General features: G+C 42.5%; 1 protein-coding gene across 3 annotated transcripts in view; it reads left to right on the forward strand.

The window, feature by feature from the left end:
* Positions 1-24122, forward strand: part of LOC138569514 (uncharacterized) — a 653579-nt gene that overhangs the window by 475233 nt on the left and 154224 nt on the right. For all 3 annotated transcript variants that reach the window (XM_069647555.1, XM_069647556.1, XM_069647557.1), the window contains one exon: positions 22796-22888. In XM_069647555.1, the coding sequence (XP_069503656.1) occupies positions 22796-22888 (93 nt within the window). The remainder of the gene's footprint in view (positions 1-22795; positions 22889-24122) is intronic.

Consider the following 24122-nt stretch of genomic DNA (forward strand, 5'->3'; position numbering starts at 1 on the left):
TAGAACATTAATAGGCCCTTCCTACAGCCTAAATTGTGCTCAGAGACCTTGTGGAAGTATATTCCAGGCCCCAGAGGACTACCACACCCATTTCTGCTGCTGCAGAATCCACCTAGCAAGGGCAAGCACCTTTTGCTTTATTTTGCCTGCCTTTCCTTGCTTTCATCTTTCTGTGCTTTACATGCTGATCCCTTGCCTCCCGCCTGCCACTTCATAGCTGCCCCCTGCCTGTCCTTCCCCCAACCTGCAGCTTGCTGAATGGTCTCTGCCTTGCTCTTCAGCGAGCCTTTTATGGCAGCCTTGCCTAGGTAGCCAGCAAAGGCGAAGAGTGCCTCCTGTTTGCCTCTTCGCCTGGCCCCTTTGCTCTGTGGTGGCGCCTGGTCCCTGTCTGCGGCTACATTCAGGTAAGGCACAACGTCTTTATGCTACACCTGATTTTGGCGTAACTAGTTGCTACAAACTTTATAGTGTCTCAAATGATTTAAGAGCCATCAATGAGCCGCCTTTATATTTACAGTTATTTCCAGACCCAAAAGTTTGAGATTTATTTTTGAAGATCCGACTGAATATACTTCCGACTCGTGAAAGGTTAACTGAAATTAGGCAAATACTACTCTCAGAAAGTCACTGTCGTTTTTGTATGGTTCTAGACGTTCCTGAAATATTGCATCATTTAATTATGGTTTGTCCGGCGCTTAAGAGAGCCCTGTTTGGTACTTTTTTTGCAATTGCAACTTATCAATTAGACCCTGACTCTAGATGGGATCAGTTGTTGAGTGGCCAAGACAAAAAATCATTTTTTACGCACACGCAATTCATTTCTAACATATTAGACCTGGACAAGAAACGGTACAATGAGTCTAACTGACATATGGCCACAGGGCCACAGGGACACCTGGAATGATGATGCTGAGCGTCTTGTTTTTTTTGCTCTGTCTTTTATTGTCAATATTGCCTTGTGACGTGTTATTTGGTTTTAAGAAAATGGATTTGTATGATGTGCAGAAATGAAAAGTTTATATATAAAGTATATCATTTAAAGAAAAAAGAAAAAAAAATAGTGTCTCAAATAAAGATTTCACATAGAAAGCACACAGCTGATTCACGCTATACAGTTCTGTCTGCCATCTAGGAAAAATGACTAAGCACACTGCACCAATTTTAATTGTACTGTACCATTATCTCCAACTGGAGTTCCCAGGCAAAGTTCATGGCACTAACTCTACATTTTGCCACAAACTTATATTTACTACCCTTAAGTAACCCAAGAAAGTGCAATAGCGTTGCATACTTTGTATACTGTATTTCCAATGTGCCTCAACCTCAAAGACCTTAAAATAGCGCCCTGGATTATTTTCACACTGTACACAGTCCACAGGACACTCCTACACTTAGAACATAGACAAACTACAGATTTACCCTGCCTCACAATTCTACCCAAACCATGCAGTTTCTTTCACTACTTATCCTGCTTATCCAGCACATAACCAGCTTGTTTACAACACCCAATACATAACTGTGTTGTTCTATTATATCCCTGTACATGCCTAGAACATAACTGGGCTATCTTTACTTACATACTTAGCACACACGTGAGCTGTTTCTATTATAACCATTCTGCATACCTTGCACACAGCCAGGCTTTCTTTATTATAATTGTTTGCATACCTAGCACATAGCTGGGCTGTCTTTTTTTAAAACTGTCTGCATACACAGCAAGGCAGTCTCTATTATACTAATTTTGTATACTAAGCACATAGCTCGGCAGTCTATATTATAATTGTCTGTATACCTAGCACATAGCTGGGCATTCTCATTACAATTGTCTGCATACCTAGCACAAAGCTGTGCTTCCTTTATATCATGCAGCATACCTAGCACATAGTTGGGCTGGCTTTATTATAATTGTCTGCATACCTAGTAGATAGCTGGGCTGTCTTTATTACAGCTATTCTGAATACTTAGCAAGCATCATATCCAGTGCATAGCTGTGCTGTCTTTATTATAATTATGTGTATACCTAGCACATAGCTGTGCTGTCTTTATTATAATTGTTTGCGTACCTAGTAGATATCTGGGCTGACTTTACTATACGTATAGGCATACCTAGCACAAAGCTGGGCTTTCTTTATTATAGCTCTCTGCACACCTAACACATAGCTGGGCAGCTCTTATTATAACTGTTTCCAAACCAAGCACATAGCTGGCCCATTCTATTACTGCTCTCTGCAAACATAGCCCACAACTTGGTTGTTTTACCATAACTCTCTGCATACTTAAGACACTGCTGTGATGTTTTTTCGACCATCTATGTAGGAACACCTAACACATAGCTGGGCCATTATATCATACCTCCCTGATTATCTAGCACATAGCCTGACTGTTTTAAAACTGCTGTCTGCATACTGTAAGGAAGGCATGGTATCAAACAGTGAAGACAGGTCCACGCAGGCAAGTGATCACAGTTCAAGGGTGTTTTTTGAACTTCAATGAGTTGGTAAAACGCCTATCTAAACCTAAATCTAAAAATGGGAGCAAGCTACGACCATCAAATAGTAATAACGCAGTCCTAGTGGAGTCTGTCAAAATTAAAGGGCCCATACTAATAAACCTATAGCTAATCCTTACTTCTAAATACAAAATGGTGTGAGATAATAATGTATGCAAATGAAAAGTGTTCAAGAAATGACATGTCAGGATAGTTGAGCAGTTAGCTTCCCTTCCCCACGTTTTCAGCACAGGGAAAGGCGTCACGTGCAGGCTTTGCACACTCTCTGGCTTCTTGGCCACGAGGTAACAGTTAAACACATAGGCATCAGGGCCTTCTGCCATAATCTCTCTCGCAATGACAGTCTCTTATTGCAGAGGGCCTGATGCAGCAAACAAAGCACAAACGTCCCTTTCCTTTGTCAGACTTTCTTTTTCACAAGTTCAAGACTGGTCTCCCTCCTTTGGCCCTGCACCATGGGTACCCCTCGGCCAGGCTCAGACCCACTTTCTACAAGGTTCACAATTTGGTCTCCTTCGTTCAGGCTCGCACCATGGATCCCCCTCATTCGGCTCAGATCCCCTTTCTACAATGTTCACAATTTGGTCTCCCTCTTTCAGGCTCGGACCATGGATCCCCCTTGCCTGGGCTCAGATCCCCTTTTGCACAATATTCACAACTTGTTCTCCTTCGTTTGGGCTGTGACCATTGATCCCCCTTTTCCAGGCTAAGATCCCCTTTTGACACCAGAATTGAAGACTTTTGAATGTGCGATGGGTTTTGCTAAAACCGTCGCAGGACCACTTTGATTTACTTCACACAATTCACACTTCACATCTATCTTCTGCTTCATTTCCTTTTGTCAGGATACAGTACAGGGACCTTTGACTGAGCACATTCACAGTACCGGACCATGGTATCGTATCTTATCTTTGAATGTTCAAATATTCACCAGCAATTTAGCTTCACTTGCATCTTTCATCACACGTGTTTAACAATGTTCGTTTCAGTGCTCATTTTACAATGTTGCCATTTGCAACGTTGGCTTCAACACAGACCAGTCTGGCATCAGTCTCCCCAACTCACTGGCTCTGTTTTCTTTCGCTTCTTTGTTCCTGGAGTCAAGGATGATACCACAGCGGCTGCTGCTCCTCCCCATCTTGGTCAGTTACGCGGAGGTCCCTCAGTATCTCTGACACACAATCCAGGTTTCTTCAGCCTTGTTTCCTGGTCTTATGTTCTCTGCCTTGGAGGTTTCTTGAAAGTAACGACTTCTGTCAAAAAGGTCAAGGGCGTTGCCCCTCTCACAAACCTCTCGTGCCTGGCAGTCTTTCCCCCCTCGTTCAGCTGCCAACTCGAAACTGCTGTACTTTTGTGTGTTTTGCCTCGCTCAGAGTGTACTCTTGTGCTCTGCCTTTTATCCGTGTGGGGAAATGTAATGGAAGTCGGGTGTGAGTGATTGTTGATAATTTCCTGAACTCGCCTGACCATAGTATTGGGACATAGTACTCGGCTCGGGTGTGAGTCTGTTTTCTCCCAGAGCGGGCTGTCCATGTAAAAGTGTTTGTGCAGGAAAAGGGGTTTGGGGGGCTGGGGTTTCTAAAAATCCCATTGGGTAGGATGGGATCAAGGTGTTACAGGGAAGAGAGGGATACCGTGTATCCCATCTGGTGTCCCACTCCCCTCGGACCCGTCACCCAGGTGATCCTCCCACGCTAGTCCACCCCCAGGGTCTGGATCCGAGGCGATGGCCGTGCCCAGCCACCTGAAAGAGAGATCCGCTGGGACTAGTGAGTGAGACACCTTCTGGTTTCTCACAATACCTAACACAAAGCGTGACTGCTTTATTGCAACTACTTGCAAAACTAGAACACAGGCTATCTGCTATCATAACCAACTGCATACAATCCACACAGCTGCACCACATTACCTATGAACTATCACCCAAACTCTAAGCACATCAAACTGCCACCTTTTGGCAGGTGCTCTCTGTGGTCTAAACTTGAAATCCCCAACAATAGCCAGAGCAAGTTGCACCACAACCGCACCATACCCACAATAAAGCTACCTAAGAATACTGAGCATTTTGCAACTCCTCAGCTACACAACTCCACATGTTACCAATTACAATAGACGGAGTGTCACAACCCACAAACAACATAATTACACCTACTTCAAGACATTAAAACAATGCTTCAATACAAGAAAGACAAATGGACAAGGATGTAAAACAGAACAAAAAAAGAACTGAACACAAATAAAACGCAAATATACCTCAACAGATCTTAATCTCACCAATCTAATGAGGAAAACCCATTTACTAAAATTAGACTTAAGACATCGTACATTGTACAATACCTTTCCACATAAAAACCCACTGGATCAGCGACACAAGAAGAGGAGACACAGCCGAGGATCTCAGTGAAAGGTTTCGATAGAATCCTCCCACCGAATAGAGCCCTTCCCTAAACGGAACATCACAACGCTGATAACACTGGGGAAAACCCCATTTTAAGAAATAGATCATCAAACGAGCTCAGCACACTCAATACCACTTTCATAATAGGACACTGGACAACCCATACTACAAACAATAATAGAGCACACAATCTATTGGAACTTCTAAGCAAAGAAACAGATGAAAACCCTGCACACTCTGGAACATCAAGCTATGCCCAACCTGTGAGTCAACAGTTCGTAAAATCCCCACCGCCCACGCCTTTCCAAAATGCATATATCAGTAAATCATTGAATAAGAACACAATACAATGCAGCGTAATGAATGTACAATCAATGGCAAAGGACAAAGCTGGAATCTATGCCTTCCTAAGTTAAGGTGGCACAGATGCCCTCTTCCTCACAGAAACATGGCTGATGACTACAAAGTAGGAACCAATAAAGCCCTGCCAAACAACTACAAACTACTATAAGTAAACAGAAAAGGCAGAAGAGGAGGAAGATTCGCTGTGACCTACAAAAATCAAATTAACTTCTACATCCCTATCTTCACCAGACATTGAAGATTGTGTCTCTCTCCTGGTTAACTGCAAACTCAGCGGCCAAGTAAACTTACTTTTCCCACTTATATACAGACCACATACAGCTAAAATGTTGAGTTGAAATTCACAGTCGAGATAGACAGTTTAGCAGTGGAACAGGACAGTATAATTATATTGGGACATTTTAACGTCTGGTTTCGGAGGGAAAACTAAACATTGTCAAACTCCCTCTGTGCTCACCTGGCAACTGTCCACCTGAAAGCAATGCGAATGGAGGCACCCAACAAGCAGGGCACACATTTGATGCAATGTTCTACAAGGATAGACTTACCACTACTATGCCCCTCCCACTGTAACAGTCATCTGGAGCGACCACCACCTGATCCTTATCAACATCTCAACTTATGCACTGACCATAAACAACCAACGACAACCAAAAGAGAAAGTGCAATCTAGAAAACAGCACAATTGATGGCAAACCAGACATGCTTTAGCTGAACCAAATGCTGCAAGAAATTTCTCCCGAGAGGGAAATACAATCAAGACAGAAAAAAGGAGAATCAAAATGGTACACGACAGGACTAAGACCACTCAAGAAAGCCAAAGTAACATTAGAGAAAGCTTAGAGAAAACACTACAATCAACATGACAATGTCAAGTACCAATGGCAGATCCATCTATATAAAGCAGCTGTGTTAAAAGCCAAGAAAGCTCATTATGCTGACAGATTCCAGTTAGCGACAAACCCACTGAAGGAAATGTACAAAATCATGAATGAAATGAAAAACCCAGTCTCATGCAGTAATACTCACAAACTTCACAAATGTTATGGAACAACATCACGGACCATCTCAGAAGCAAAATCAAAATAAAATCTAAAAGGCAATTGTTGCATCTACCTCAAATACAACCTACACCTTAGCAGACGCAGGAAAACCTGATAACATGTACAGAACACAACTATTTCTAACCAATTTCAGAAGAAAGCTTCAACAAACTACTAAAGTAGACAAATGTGGCTGGAGCTCCAACGACCATTGTCCACCTGACGTCTATAAAAATGTACTCTCCAAAGAAACACCAGCCCTCTACTGTCAGAACTTGATTAAACTGTCACCGAAAACCTGTATAATATCATAAATGTACACAACTGCCTGCCTTAAACTGCTTTTAAGGAATGAGGCAGGAAAAGCAGAAGATCCAACTCACTACAGCCCTGTATCGTACATAACCTAACCTGCCAAAATCATGGAGAAATAAGTATAAGAAGAGATGCTCAACCACCTGGAATCAAATGGCCTAATGGGCTAATCTCAGGTAGGTTTCAGACCAATGAGAGGAATTAACTGCACACTTCTTTTCATATGGGGCAACATAAAGATAAATGTTAACACACCATCATGCTACTGGACATAGCAGCAGCTTTTGACACACTCAACCACACCGACTTCATCAAGAACTCAAGCATCCATAACTCTGCACAGCAATGGTTAAAATACTTCCTCACAAACGGAACCAAACCCCCTTTCATGTCAACAACGAGAACCGCCAACCACGGCATCCCACAAGGATCAAGTCTCTGAACACTTCTCTTCAATATAAACATCACAACTCTCATAAAGCTACTAATAAAACACAAACTAACATGTTACAACTACGCAGAGACACTCAACTAATCTTCAAGATGATGGCCACCACTGACCCAAGCAACTCCCTCAATAAATGCCTCACTGTGATAAGCCTCTGGATGACCAATAACAACCTTAAATTAAACCCAGACTGTGATGAATTTCCATCTGGCAAGGGTGTGACAGCCCTGGCTTTTTAAAATGGTATTAATTAATAACATGGTGCAGGTAATTCCATCTCTGAAAGGGTCATATTCCCCTTTCAGTAAATTGATGCCAAAAGCATAGTGTGTATCGATGTCCTGCTGCATCAGTATCCTGATTTGCAGCACCTGCTCTACCAGTGCACTGAGCAGGTTCAGAGGTCACAGTTGCCCATTTGACTGCTGCCGTGACAGCCAAGTCACTATGGCACATGGGCTGCATTAACGATATACCCCACTGTACTACACCTATGATGATCATAAGTACCCCATGATGGTTGCAGGCTAAAACTATGCCGGAATTAACACACACGACCTTTATCATAATCTCGCTGATAACTGTCAAGAATAGATCATGCAAACAATCTAAAGCTAGCAATGCCTGACTACCCACTCGGCAAAAACACATCCAAAACACTGCAGGATGAATTCTACTAAGACTTAACAGGAGAACACATCACCCCAGCCCTGCGAAACCTACACTTGTTAACAGTGAAAAAAGAATCCACATCAAAGCTCTTTCTCAAGTGGAATTCCTCCAATCAAAATTCACCCACTGCTGCCCAAGAAGGACATTGAAATTAAGCACTGACATACTCAAAGAATCAAGGTGCTATGAGAAAAACACATACAAAAGGTACTGCCTTTTCTATCCTCATAGCAAAACTATGGAACTCAGTCCCGAAGGAGTTTGAACAACAGAGGACCATGTGAGATCACAGACATTTTTTTACAAAAATGGCTATTCAATATACTAGGTTAGAGATCTATCCACAAACATAAACAGTCTATAACAACACTGATGCCACCACTGCACAAACCCACACTGTATTCAACCAATTACACACCTAAATGAAGACAATGAGAAAAACATCCTTTAAGGAAAAACACATAACACGAGCAGACACCTTCCCCAACATATGCCACATCAATATAAACAATATGGCAAACCACTCTTCAAGGAATAACACAACAAACACAGAGGAAAGGAACATCACAGAGCAGAGCTAGCCTACAGAAACAAACTTACAAGATACCATAAAACATGCCCACAAAACTCAGTCCAGCGGATCTGGCCAATGAATACAAATGATTTAACAACCTAATTCTTTAAATGCCTCACTCAACAGGCACTCACCAACTCCCTGAAAAAAAATGGCTAAAACAAATTCTTTGTCCCATCACAACTTAGCCAAAATGCGACACCTCTCCAAACCAAACACTAAACCCTGCCCACAAAACACAGATCCCCTGCCCTCTGGTCTCCCAACTAGAAACAGAGACCTCTGGGGAAAATCCACAAACCACCACGAGAAGTCATATGAACAGACACCATTTGCTGCTGGCTATCCCAGCACCAACAGTTAAGCGCAACACTTTGTCTTCTCCTACCAAACCCCCCACCTTTTTTCCCTTCCAGATCCACAAGGCCACCTGGAGAACACGCAAATGGCAACAGTGCGTGGTACAAATCCCAATAACACGCCAAAATAACATTAATTCTTAAAAAAAGGTACCAGACTACGTCAGTCTCTCAATTAATCATGAGATCGATATTCTGAGGAATTGCCATCTGGCAACGGAAGGTGGTGAGATGCAAGAAATTGGCTTGGTGGGATGGGTAATTTAAGGTCTGGAGTGGTGAGGAATTGTTGGCTGAGCAATATGGGCAAGCAATGGGAGTGAGAGCCCACTGACGAGTCTCTTGAGGGAGTTCAACTCTCACCAGACCTCAAAGAGCAGCAGATATGAGACTGCCAGCGGTTGCTGGATCAGTACGCCGGCCTGTTCTCCTTAACTCCTGGGAAGATCAATTGGTTCATCCATGACATCGATACCGAAGTCAGGAAACTGGTGTAGAGTACGATTTACCGGACAACGCAATGGATTTATACAGACAGTGGGCCTCATTAGGAGTATGGCGGTAAGGCAACAATGGCAGCGTTATCGCTACCAGCACCGTTGCTACCGTACCGCCATACTAGGACTTCTGCTCGCGGGTTGCCTTGCAGCCACGTGGTCTGACCAGGTGGCCGTACCGGCACCCGCGAGCAAAACATGATGGTAGCAACAGAACCGTTATAAACAGTACTGCTGCTACCATCCTCCCCATTCCCATTGAGCCCTATGGGGGTTCAAATAGGAATGGGGACGTACCAGCTCTGGCACCCGCAGAAGGGGAATTACCAGGTCCGCCAAGGTGGGAATGGCCCGGTGATTCCCCTTTCGTGGGTGCCGGAGCCGGATGCGAGTTTGGGGGTAGCCTTGCCAGTAAAACCAGCAAGGCTACCTCCAACCTCGTACTGAGGCCCAGTATCTCAACCACAGCAGTACAATTTGCGGTTTGTCAATACCATCAACCATACTAAACTAAATAAAATAAATTAGGTAATATGAAAAGTGATTAATACTAAATTGTAATTCACCAACACGTCCAAACATCTAATATTTATAAATGTATGCTATACCAAGAAGATCATGAAAGATCAGTGCACTTTAACATTTTCCTAACAAATTGCACTTGCCTTATCCACATCCATCCGCCTCCGGGCAGTTCGCACCTGTGACGTTGCGCTCACAAGGGCCTGGACAGCTGGGAACGAACAAGGTGCCGTCCACCTTGTACACCTCAAAGGATTCTTTCTCAAGGGGACCATTGAGCACATGGCCACCCGAGACCCTGTGTCTCCAGACTCTCCTTTGAAGAACCTGTCCCTGCAATCAGCATATGTCTGTCTTTTGACTAGGTTCCGGGCCTTCTGCACTCGCCTCATCCGCCCCCCCCTCTGGTATCAATGGCAGTTCGCACCTCTGACCGTGCACTCACAAGGGGGCTGGGAGGGTGGGAACGAACAAGGTGCCGAATACCATGTGCACCTCAAAGGGTTCTTTCGCATGGGGACCATTGGGAAGATGGCCAACCCAGACCCAGTGTCTCCAGACTCCCCTTTGAAAACACCCTTTCTGCAATCAACATATTGTGTCCTTTGACTAGGTTTCAGGCCTATTGGCTCGTCTCAAATACATCCCCCTCTGGTATCAAAGGCAGTTCGTACTTGTGACCGTGTGCCTGTAAAGGGGCTGAGTGGGTGGGAACGAACAAGGTGCCGAATACCATGTACACCTCAAAGGGCTCTTTCGCATGGGAACCATTGGGCACATGGCCACCCCAGACCCGGTGTCTCCAGGCTCCCCATTTGAAGATCCTGTACCTGCAATCAACATATGTCTGTGTGTTTTGACTAGGTTCCGGGCCTCCTGTGCTCGCCTCACCTTCATCCATACCCCCTCTGGTCTAAATGGTAGTTTGTGCCTGTGACCGTGCGCTCGCAAGGGGGCTGGCTGGGAAAAAACACATCAAACATTCACTTTAACACCCACTTTTCTAAGCGTTTATAAACACCTTGAAAGTTAGCAAGAGAACATCTCTGCAGTCTACAAAGGATATTGTCATTGGGCTGCTTGTTCCCTTGGTTTCTGAGTCAGCTCATCTATTTTTCCAAGTAACGGTTAGTCAACTATTGGTTTTTCGAGTGTCATTGTTTTCAGTTCAGTACTTTTCTAGTGCTTTTTACTCAATATACATCATATTTTCATTTTAATGTATCTCAAAGACTTCACTATTATCAACCTATCTATGTATTTTTATCTCTGGAATAACCACATCACATGACAGTATATTGTATGGAAATGTAATGTTTCGTAATCCGTGTTTTCAATCCATGTTTTCTTTGGATTGCTGAAAAGTTCTTCGATGTGCCAGAAATACGTTTCTTCTTTTGGTAGACCAATGGTTTTTAACCAATTTGATCGCTGTGATGGTTAGACCAGGTTACAGGGCATTTTTCAAAGTCTAAGAAAAGTTTACTTTCAAAGCTATGTGATAGTTGAATTACTCACTGTTATACTATATTAATTGTAATCTTTATTTCATTTTTTTTTACTCTTCTTGACAGTAAAACAATGCCTTCATGCATCGTTTATGGTTGCCCTAATATCAGCCATGTCAAAACTCCTGGTACAGTGATGCATGTTTTCCCAAAGCATATGACGTTAATAAGAGCATGGTTGTTGAACTGTGGATTTCCATTATCCGAGATTGAAAGCAGAGGCAAGGATGTCTTGGAGAACATGAGGGCCAATCAATTCCGCGTCTGCACTTCGCAGAAGATATGTACAAACCATCAAAGTACACTTAAAAAGCATCGCCCCAGAATCCTTCGCAAATTAGTTCCCATTGCAGTTCCAACTCAATTACAGCCCACGCTGACTAGTGAGTAGCGAACGTTGATATTTGTATGTATGTTCACATGTATGCATATGTTGTCAAAATGATCACACAGTCTACTGAAATAGTTTGTCAAAAGTTAACATGATGAAAGGTTTGAAGTTTCTTGGGAATATTGGTATCAATATTTTATTGCCCGATTTTCCATTGCGACATAATGTACAGAAGTGTTTAAATGTTTCACTTTCAACTACTTTGTGTATCCCTATTTTAAGCACACACAAATAGTTCACTGCAATGTGAGCCTTTCTAAAAACGTTAATAGCGTCCTCTGAAAATTGGTTATTTTGGTAAATGTGTTGATTACCATGACTGCCTTTACGTAGACCACACTGATGTAAGCACACAGACCGTTACCACAGAGGAAACAACAGACAAGTCAAATATCCAAACACTGGGGCCAACTGACATGCATGTAAACTTATCTTACAGTGTATGAAATTGTCTAAATTTTAATACTAATGTACGTTTCTATTGAACACTGCTATGAATATATACATTGAAAAAAAGACAGAGATTCAACTTCAACAAATAGTGCGGAATCAACGTCAACCTCACTCCCCTTTCAAGTAATTTGTTTTATACTATTCATTCAGATGCAACTATACAATACATTTATACGGTAAAGTTCAACTTTAAACATATTGATCATTGTTATTTATTATATTTGCAATGGATTTAAATTGGCATGTAGGATCGTATCACAATATCAATTATCTTTTTCATTACATTTTCTTGTTATACTTCTCTTCCATTACTATTATAACAACAATTATTTTGATCCAAGGGGATGCAGGAACTTCAACAACGTTCTATTCTTCTATTGCGACTAGTTAGGAGGATGAGGTAGGAGACATGATATTTTATTGAATGATATTAATAATTGTTGATTAATAATATTCTATCTAAAAGTAATAAGAAAAGTGATACTTTATTTACAATTAATAATACTTTTGACAAATTGGAAAGCATTCAATCAACCTTGTTGTGTCATTCACCCACACACATGCATCAATGTCAGTAATCATCACAAAACATTGATTGTAGAAGAATTACATGGAATTTTTCACTCTCTGAATGGTCTATGTATGTGTTAATAAACTGTCGCTACCTACCTAAAGCTCAGTATTCACTTTGTTTGGAGGATGATCTTACACCAATTCCCTGTGACACCTTCGAAACTCACCAGGTACAATTTCAAATATCTGTTTTTAAAACATTAGATCTACACAGTGTTCGACTTTATCGTATTAACAATTTAATTGTGATAAATGTTTTCACTAAAGAAAATGTTCCAGTGATTTACTGTCTCTGTTTTCTATGCATAACCGAAGTTGTAAAGTGGACAATCATAAAGACAACATTCTCAAGATGTACTTTTTGAGATCAAAGATTTTAACATTACATTGTTTTACTATTAAACTATTTTTGTTGAATTTGTTATGCACAAGGAGTGTACTACTGAAGCGGTTGAGATTGAAGAGACACATGGACCCGCGGTAGAAATATGATATTTTTAAAAGATCAGTTATCTATTTTTCTTTTAATGTTATTTTTATTATGTGATCATGTTTTTTCATATGGAAATGATGTACTATTTGTAAGTGTACATATGTATCTTGAAATGGAAGAGTAAAATGCTTAGTTTCTACATTTTCAAAAAGCTCTTTTTCAGTTGGGTGATGAAGTTGGCAAATCAAGATTGACTATATCAAGACACACTAGGAAAAACCAGGGTAAATAAGAAACATGCTTTCGTTTCTTTAAAGGGGTTGTTTAGAATGTATTTAATTGATATTACATTTTGAGGTTGAAATTCATATCTTCTGTAAGTGTACTATAAATTAAGCATATTTTTAATCAATTAGAGGCCTAGGAAGAAGAGGAGCAGAAAGGCTCAGACCCCACCTTAAACTAATGATGTCACTTGCCAAACTGATGCCACTTTGGAGCAACAACATTTTGTACTCTGCATGCTCGCCTCAAGCTTCAGAGTCAGTATGCAGATATCCAGTGGTCAGAATTTGAACTGAATGCCACCAGTTACCCAAGGAAAGTACCCATGGATCATTGTTACAGCACACAACATCCCCCAGAAGAGACAGACAACACAGAAGATGTTTCAGAATTACTTGATGACCCGCTCGCACAATCCACACTCTCTAAAACATGTCAATCAAAGAAAGACATCCTGTTCCCTCACCGGCTGGGAGTTCAGGCCTCTACTGGCAGGCTTTTTACTGCAGCACTGGCACCGTTACTAACAGTGCTGGTGCTTTAGGTTTCCAATTCCCATGGAGTCCTCATAGACTCCATGGGAAATAACTGCCACTGCATGTGACATCCTGGTAACATCTGGATGTCACGCTGCGGTAACAGTGTTAAGAGGTTGCCGGTAATCCACTGCGTACTGGCAGGTTTTACATGCAACCTCGTAATGAGGTCCATTGACTGTGCTGGCCATGCTTAAAAAATATGTAATGGGTCATAGTAAAATGTTCATTACAAGAAATAGAACATTGATAGAAAGGAGTGCATTGACAACATTGAATCTTTAGAGTAAAATAGGTGCGAGATCTAATATTACATTTGTTACAATTTATCTTGCACACAGAACATGGATTGACTGGGATAGAACAATTAGTGGTGTGATTGATACTAATCGTGCATTATGACACAGCTGAAGTCGAGGGTACACGAGTGTGGACGGAGTAGCTACACTGTTTTCAGGAGTCCCCACACTATTTTCAGAGTGCACCTTCATATGCTAATTTCTGGTGACACAACATACAATTTGTATGTTAATGGATTCAGTCACTTTTATTTAGGGACTTGAACACTGCATTATGGTCTGACCGTGCACAACACAAGCAAAGAGGCAGGCAATGAATGGATTTTAGCATGCAGTCAAGAGGCATTTAATTGTAAAGTCTGAAGGCCACTACTTCTCTGTCTCATTGCATTAAGACGAGTCATTAAGACTGGTCTTAATTGAAATATATGTTCATAATGCAAGTATGCATCACTGTGTTAGAACAAGAAAGGAGTCAAGCCAGGTCCATAAGGACTTGCCTTTGCTTGCAAGTCAGGCAAAGATCTTTTTCAACGTGTTCTTCCTTTCCACCACATCCTTTCTACCCCTTCACCTTCTTGTTCCTTGCAATTAACTTTCATACCTCTGTTTCCTTTTTGTGCCATCCCTTTACTCTTTACTCAATTATCATCCCTTGCCCACATTTCTCAGTGACTAATTGCTTGTAACTCACCCCCTTCCATTGCCCTGGTTCACATCTAGATGGTAGATCACCTTTATTTGCCATTCATCCTCTTCCAGACATGACAAGAAGTTGGGGTCAGGGACTTGATGGTAATTGTAGCTAAGGGGTCTACACTTGTACAACACTGTGAAAGACGCTGAGTGGACTTGGCGTTTATTGTGCTGACATGTTGCACTTTCTTGTTAGGTTGGCTGCATATTTCAATTCATGGAAGCAGAGGGAACTGCAAAGGGTGTCATCCTGGGATATGGTAATGGAGAGGGTGTAAGAGTGGCCTAACATATGCATTTGTGTTTTCAAAGAAGCGCAGGCACTTTCCTTCAAAACACGTAAAGTATTTGGAAAGGTGCATGGAAAGGGGAACATTGATAGCATCTCAGATGCCCACATTATTATGGCATTTACCAGGAAATTCACTAAAAGGGGCACTATTGGCTATTATGTCCATAAAATATGACCAGCAATGGTATTATTCTATTAATAAGTAATACCTGACCGTTACATCTTTCTGTGCATGTTATTCAACTGAATGCAAAAGTGAGTACCGCACCATACCACCCTTGTAATATTCATGGTTATTATTCAGTGTGCTATTAAACTCTTTTTTTGTAATGAACTCACAAGTGCTCAAGAAAATCACCATAACAAAGGAGAAGCAGTCATACAGAATCAAAGCAAGGAAAAGCTCTTATAAGATATGGAGTCTAACTTCCTTGGTAAGTAGGATTTGTGGTAAGTGGCTGCGGATTGCAATAGACCAAAGATTTATGGGCCACAGTGTTAGCCAACATTGACATCCAGGGTCACAGAATATGTCATTTAAATGCATACTTTGCCGATGTGCAGTATGAACATGCCCCTGTGGCCCATGCTCATTTCCATCTCACTGTGGAGGGCACTGAGGCATGCCTGCACCATTGTGAAATAAAGATGATTGTTTGACTACATCTACACAGAAGCCAGTAAGCCTTTCAAAACTCAGCTCATTCTAGACAGGCTGGAATTTGAAGGAACTTGTCTTCTTTTGTTGTTTTTTGCACTTTGCACCTGTGGCCCTGGGAGCAAAAGTCCAGCCTTCCTGGTGGGCAATTGCCTCTTTACCCCCTTCTCGGGCCATCTGTACATATAAACCCACCACGTTTTATACATCAATATCCATGCATCTGTATTTCGTGTTGTAACCATCTCTCTGTGTCTGAGAGGATTTGTAAAATGAGTTTGTGCGTTTTTGATCTGCACTGAAGGTGGGTAGCGAATAGATAGTTAGCTAACAGCAATATACACTTATCAGGTGTTAGGAAGTAGTTGCATTGAGTATGTTGCAATAGGTGTCAAATTCACAAGGGTGAACTTATTTAACCAATGGACAGAATTTCAGAAGTCGTCATATTGGGTTTGAGGTGGGAAAGCGTGTTTTCATGATATGTATTCGAATTCTGAGGAGATGGTTTGGATGTGTACAGGCACACTACTGTTAGGTTGCGTTGTGATGGGGTGCATGACTTTACATTGAAGGAAGATTGGCACATGTTTGTAAAAACTCTTTTGGCACTAATGCAATCATCACCTAGACCGATCACAACCGCATGGGCAGACAGATCTGCAACCCGCCCCCACTGCTGCAGGATGGCCTCTCTTCTGGGCATCTATACAAATAATACATACATGCCCAGGGTACGTGACTGGCGGTGGCCATGGCCACACAGCAATGTGTGGCGTCTGTGTTCTGCACCGCTCCTAGCTGCATGTGTTGAAGTAGCCCAAAGCGCATTGGGACAGGGTGCCTTGAGACTATTAAAAACAAAGTAAATATTTTTTTATTTGGCACAGTTGACATATTCCATTATTTTCCCTGCACAGTTTACAATTGAAAGTAGAAAATAATATTGTTCATTTTTGTGGCATTTGTTCCCGAAAACAAAACCTCAATTAAGGGTCTCTTTGTTATTTGTCCTTGAACCCCTCGTATTAACAATTTGTATGTGTCGAATATCCACAAAGAATTGATAAGATTCACTATAGTGAACTATCTTGAAACTATAATGAATCTGAACATAAGAAAGTTACGTTTTTATTACTGAGATCTGTCTTTCATGATGGTTGCACATCTTTACATAGAGACAATGGAAAATCCACAAATAATTAAGCAAAATTTTACATAGTATTTATGCGACTAAAGTTGGTATGTGTGCTGTGTGCTTAATGATTAATGATGTGCCGGATTGATGTTCAATTTGATGCAAAGACTAGGCATTGAACGTGTACATTATACCAAAAATTGTTAATTAACATATTCATGTACTGTGTATATTATTTTTTGAAAATAGGTACTGAAATATGTATTTGCATTCTCAAATTTTCATTGCTGCGACCTGGGGATGTGCGTTTGTCATGGATACAATCTTCTTGTGGATAGGTTTTTCAACCAGAATTGGACAATAACCATCAACACAGCATCTGTAACATCAATATTCTGGGGCGATCATCAGGCACCAGTTTGTCCATTTGCAGTGGCAGTAATACAGAGCAACATGCCTGTGATTATGGTATGAATACATACGGATCAAAAAGTGTTGCATTTCAAAGTGAAATTAGTCCTTTTTACTCACATATACGGAACACCATGTGCATCGATCAAACATCAGAGATGGAAAATAAGTGCAGTAGATTTTACCACACATTTAAATGCAGGGATTAATTGATCGATCAAGGCAATCAGCAATATTTGATGGAAGTTGACAGTTATAGAAAAAATGTGAAGCATGCCAGAAAGGCTATCACTTCTTTTCACAAATGTTTTCAGTGTTTTTGTGGATGTAATCTTCTATTTTGAGCATCATGTTAAAAATATAAGTAATTGTTACATTCCTGACTATTACTATTTTCTTAAATGTTTACATTGATTTCTCCTTTTTATGAAAAGAAAGTGAACTTTTGCGCTGTGTGTGGATGTGTGTTTTGATCTTCCTGGTTTTGCGTTAGGTAACGTTATGACATAGGTAATGACATGGTATGTTTGGCTACGCTGTCCACGAATGTCATCAGAATAGGTGTATATCGTTTTGACTAATGATGTCAGTGTGAGAAATTCGACCATCCTCACAGGGAGAGTGCACTCGCCTGGGCTTTTTGATTTTTCTGATAAGGAAAATGAATGATGGGAGATCAGCCTCCAAAATGTGTGTGGCCATTCCGCACCCATTTTATCTGCTTCCCGCACAAAACACATAGTCAGGTGTACTCTGGGAAGACACATCCAACAGGCGCCGTCTTCCCCTGTCATATTCAGCTAGAATGTGACAGCCCCGGGTACATCAAAGCATCTCAGGAAGGAGGAAAGGCACACCTTCCTCCAGCCATGGGCAGCCTAATTTAAATATGAAAGGCTCCATGGATCTGCATTCCTTTTGTTTAATCCGGCTGGTGATAGTGTATACTAACAAGATAATTGAAGCCAGCGTAAAGGGCTTGGTTGCCAGACAGACAAGAAAGGCGGGGCTAACACCCCTTTGGTATGCAATGTGTCAACTTGAAGCTAATTCCCACCCCTCTGTATGAAAGGCAGTGAAATGCATGTTTGGATCCACTATTTACCATAGGCAAACCCCTGCAGACCTGACCCCTTTCGGAGAGGAGAAGTATGTGATTTGGGGGAGACAGGAAGTCTGCTCCTAGAACAGACTTCAAGGGAAACCTGTGCTTTAATCAAGGGCCTCATAGGACTCAGTTAACCAGAGAGACACTTTGATCTATAGCAGACAGGAAGATGGGTGGGACTTGGCTATATGTTGTCATCCCTTGTATCTCCTGTTGCAGAGCACTCTGATCCTGACCTCATGCATAACAGAAGATTGCTGGTGGGGACCAGTGATTGGTTCAGTAAGGTAGGCTTAGCCTGCACCAATCTCTGGGGCCCATATGGCTTAAAAGAGGGCTGACCTCCTCACTCATCAGACTACTTTGAAAGGAGTAAGAAGAAGGACTAATTTGGAACCGAGCTGAAGGTACAGTCTACCTTACATCTTCTGCCAGTGAAGGAGGCCAGGAGTTCCAAGAGGGAAGCAAGATCCTTCCCCTAAACATCTCCCAGGGAACAGAGGGAGATACAGGACTCAGAGGACCCGTCCAGAAGCCCCAGAACACGTACCCAGCCAGCACACAGTGTGCCCTGCTAGGTTCTGCCAGCAAGCTTCCTAAGTGGGAAATGCCAGAGAGTCTCTCGACAAAGGACAAGGTTGTTGCCTGCACTCTCCTGAGCTTTGGGTCGTCCACCTTGAAAGGACACGGGCCCCGTGAAGAAGCTAGGAGGAGTGCCACACAAGCATCATCCAGCGTCCATCTTTTAAGGACATTTTTGAGACTGTCGAGTCCTCAAACTGCATCCGGCTGCACTGCTGACTGTTGTCATGCCGCAGCTGCCTCGACCCGCATTGCAGATCCGCCAACCAGCATAGAGACGATTCTTGGCCCCGAGCCACCATGCCGGACAGCCTGCAGACGTACTTCCAGCTTCACTTGCCAAACTGCCTGCCACATGGTACCAGCAGCTATCTTCCACCACTAACTCTGTCTCAAGGGCTGCAAAGCACCCTGGAACTGCCTTGACGCTGTCGAGCACCAAGAACCTCTGCAGCATCAGGTACATTGTGGTTCTGCCCCCCTGGTCCTTTTCCGAAAGCCCCTAGAGACAGTTACAACCCTTTGCCCCTTTGGTGCTGGAACCAAATAAGCTTGAACAGTACGACTGATTGCTTTACCAACTACCCTCCTATCAGTATCCAGAGTGCATCCCTTCCCCTAGTGAAATTGTCTGTCCTCTGTGTTCCTTTACCGGGTGGGTCATATTTGTAGTGTGCTAGACCTGTCTGTTGTTGTAATAATAAAGTAGATATTTTTATAAAACCTTGACTGCACAGTTCCTTTCATCATTGCTTAATAATTATATTTTCACTGTGTTGCAACTAACCAAAGATACACGACCTTGCGGAGATAAGCCTGCCGTTCCGTCCACGTTACCAAAATTGGAAAAGAAGGTCTTATAATTCACTTGTATTCCACTCTGTTCGGATCCCTTCTGGTGTACTAGAGGTGTGGGGCTGATTGATGGTTTAGAAAATGATATTCATCCCTGAACCACTGGTACCCCAGAGGTTGATTAGTCACAATCAGCCTGAGGGGTTGGTGATCTGAATTACTGCTGCGATGGCACTTGAATTTAGGGCGATGGATCAATGGCTAAGTTTATCACAAGATGGCAGTACCCGGCCATCAGTTTTGCATGTGTAAATGGGATAGAAACTAAAGAAAGATGCTTTGGAATTCCTTTTACAATCAATCGATGTATGCTCAAAAATACATGCCTGATTGATTGGGCCAATAGAATTTCTGAGTGAACTTCCCCTTTAATGGCAGTAAATAGAAGTTGTGGCACGGTAAGAAAACATGTCCTTGCTGGCTACACAAATCCTGCCCCATATAAGAACACAATACTCATGTTGTATTTGTTCCCTAACGCTAGTAAAAAAGTGTCATGCCACAGTAAGAAAACATTACCTTGTTGGCTGCACATATGCTCCCCCACCATGTAAGAACACTTATTATGTTGCCTTTCACTTTAACACCAGTATAAAATAATGCCATGCCACAGTAATGAAACATGCCCTTACCTCCCCCATGTAAGAACACTCATCATGTTGGCTTTGCCCTTAATTTGAGTACACATTCTCATGCCACTCTAGTACCCAGACAGCCCTACTGTAGTGCCCTCCTCCCTCTCCAGCTCCACCTTAACACAATGATAATCAAGTTGGCTTTGGGCCCTGTCAAAAAATGTTCATGCTCCAATGCTCCTCCCCGGGCCCAGGCTTGCATACACAGACAGTATCTCACACACACACAGATACACACACACAGGCACACACCAACTTTTGACTATGAGTCGTGCACCCATACAGCTTTTCTGTCGTCCACACGAGCACCCAGAACATTCACACTGCATTTACACACACACTCGCATCCATGTACACTATTCACACTGCATTAATTTGTATGCCTGCACTTACAAACAACCCATCTCATATACACAAACATAATGTAGAGACAGTATGTATTGACTCTTTTTGGTTAAGGTCCCCACTCCCTCCCCACCCAGCACTTGCGTGTTCTCCACTCCTCCCCTCCCATCTTAGCATTAGCACATTGCACTCTGACTGGCACTGCCCACCTCCCCACCAGCCCCCCCACACCCTTGCACTTCTTGTTACTGCACTTGCACGATCCGATTGTCACAAGGCCTAGTAGGACAGTTTTTTGTTATTCTTCATCCCTGTTCTGCCCCCTCCCCTTTTTATGCCTAGTGGCACCTTGAACACCTTTTGCTGTATAGGCTCATTATAAATACCCAATAAAAGAATTGAATACTGGGACATAATCTAGGATTATCTATGGCTGTTTCTCGATTTTGGTTAATAATATGGAGCTAATTGAATGGGGAGGCCACATAATATCATACTGTTATTCATGAAAAGATATGTATTATGTGATTTTATTTATATCTTCATAATTGGATGTTTCCTATTTTGCTGTTTTCATTTTTACATTTTATATCATACTAGCAGAAGTACCCAAACGGGTTCTGTAGACAGACATGATAACACTGATCCTGTAGGTCGCTGTTTTGATTTGCTTATCGCTTGATGTGCTTTGCACCCTGAAGGAAACTGCACTGAGAATGGGTGCGTGTGGCTGGCTGACATAACCCGGAGCAGATGTTGGGGGGGAGGCAAGAGTTGGTGTGCTGCTGCATACTGGGACCTCCTGTGCTCTCTCCCAACCTGTTGCCTCACCCTGGCGTGGTGCAATTCGTTGCGGTGCAGTGCAGTGCAAATATCTTGTAAACTGTGCATCCTAGGGCATGGAACTTGTTTCGTTCCTTGTGTTGGAACCGGTCAGTCTACGACCACATTGATGTTTCGCCGATTTCAGGCAACCATCTCATGTGTGAAGATGCTACAATCCAGGGAAAGGGGTGGAGTGTCCACGTGTCATGTAGCTGGTAATGTCTGGAGGGTCCTAACAGGTAACTATGCAAAATGTGGGGCAGGTTGGTGAAACGGTGTGCAGTTGTATAAGGAACAATGCTTCACCAAGTCACAAACACATTTTGACTTGTGCTGAAATCCTGGGAACGGGGTTGGATGTCCAGATGTCATGTAGCCAGTAATGTCCGAATGGTCCATACAGGTAACTATGCAAAATTTGGGGCAGATTGGTGAAACGGTGTGGTGTTGATAAGGAACAATGCTTCACCAAGTCACAAACAAATGTTGACATTTTGGGAAACGGGTGGAGTGTCCAAATGCCATGTAGCCAGTAATGTCTGAATGGTCCTACCCGGTAACTATGCAACATTTGGTGCAGATTGGTGAAACGGTGTGGAATTGTATAAGGAACCAAGCTTTGCCACATATCCCGCCACACACAAACACATTTTCACTTTTATATATATATATAGATGATGTTGGAAAATGTAATAAAATATCTTACTGTGCGTGAAGCTTTGTATTCAAGGTGTATAAGGTTTAATTTTAACCAAAATATACTAATGAAAATAATAATATACAAACATATACGCACTTACCATCTTGCATGCATCCTCGCAGTGATGCAAACACACAAACAAAAACACTTTTCTTTCCTTACCTGTTTCCTTCCAGGCTCGTTGCTGCCTCCTGAGCTGCTCCGCAGGCCTATGACCTGTGTGTGCTCCATGCAGATACTTATGAAGAACATCTGATACAACTCATTTGATATGATTGTTATATTTATTTTAAAATGTCAGCTGTTTCCATACGCACCCATCGGCTGCCCATAAAAATAAATATTACAGGAATCCCATCTTTCTGTTCACAGGACCATCACTCCCGGAACATCTTTTGATCAAAAATATGAAGCATTCTGACAGGCTGCCGTTTACCACAGCACTCAGCACAGCGCACCCCACAGGTAAGAGAACGTGTGATGGAGGGCCTTCTGCCGACCTCTTCCCACTGTCTGAACAGAGAGGACTACATTGCAAGCCAAGTTGCATTTTAATTCATGTTTCATTTGCATTTTCTTAATAAAAAGGCAACATTTTTGCAAACGTAAACCTGGGTTTAACTGTGGTGCTTTAAATAAGAGTTGCTGCGTTTGTTAATGTTAATGTTAAAGGATATTTGTACCCCGCACTATCACCACCGGAGTGGTCCCCTGGCGCTCTGGCGGCTCTGAAAAAAGGGAAGGGCGGGGATGAGTTAGTGGGAGTAAAGTGGAAAAGTGCAAGAGAGCAGTAATGTGCTGTTGGCAGTCTCAGCCCGGTGGGTTCGTTGGCTGGGCTTGGGGTGTTTTACGGTCTGTACACATTACTATCTAGGTGTGAATTTACGGTCATTCACATTACTATCTAGGTGTGACGCAGACTAAATTTGAGCATTCCATCTAAGTCCGTCTAGGTGTGGCTCATGCTAACATTCACAATCCTATCTAGGTGTGACGCAGGCTAGAGCAGAGCATTCAGTCTAAGTGTGGCACATGCTGACATTCGCATTTCTATCTGGTTGCAGGGCGGCTAAAGTTGAGTATTCCATCTAAGTGTGGGGCATGCTTACGTTCACATTTCTATCTAGGCGTGACGCAGGCTAAAGTTGAGCATTCAATCTAAGTCCATCCAAGTGTGGCGCATGCTAGCATTCCCAATCCTATCTAGGTGAGATGCGGGCTAAAGCAGAGCATTCAGTCTGAGTGTGGCACATGCTAACATTCACATTTCTATCTGGGTGTGAGGCGGCTGAAGCAGAGTATTACATCTAAGTGTGGCGCATGCTTACATTCACAATCCTATCTAGGTATGACACGGGCTAAAGTAGAGCCTTCAATCTAAGTGTGGCACATGCTAACATTCACATTTCTATCTGGTTGCGGGGCGGCTAAAGTTGAGTATTCCATCTAAGTGTGGGGCATGCTTACATTCACATTTCTATCTAGGTGCGAGGTGACTAATGCGGAGAATTCCATCTTAGTGTGGCGCATGCTTGCAATCACCATCCTATCTAGGTGCGACACGGGCTAAAGTAGAGCATTCAATCTAAGTGTGACACATGCTAACATTCACATTTCTATCGGTACGAGGCGGCTAAAGTGGAGCATTCCATCTAAGTGTGGCACATGCTTACGTTCACATTTCTATATAGGTGCGACA

Source organism: Ambystoma mexicanum, chromosome 2q (assembly GCF_040938575.1).
Source record: "Ambystoma mexicanum isolate Mex_15411 chromosome 2q, UKY_AmexF1_1, whole genome shotgun sequence".
Taxonomy (NCBI): Eukaryota; Metazoa; Chordata; class Amphibia; order Caudata; family Ambystomatidae; genus Ambystoma; species Ambystoma mexicanum.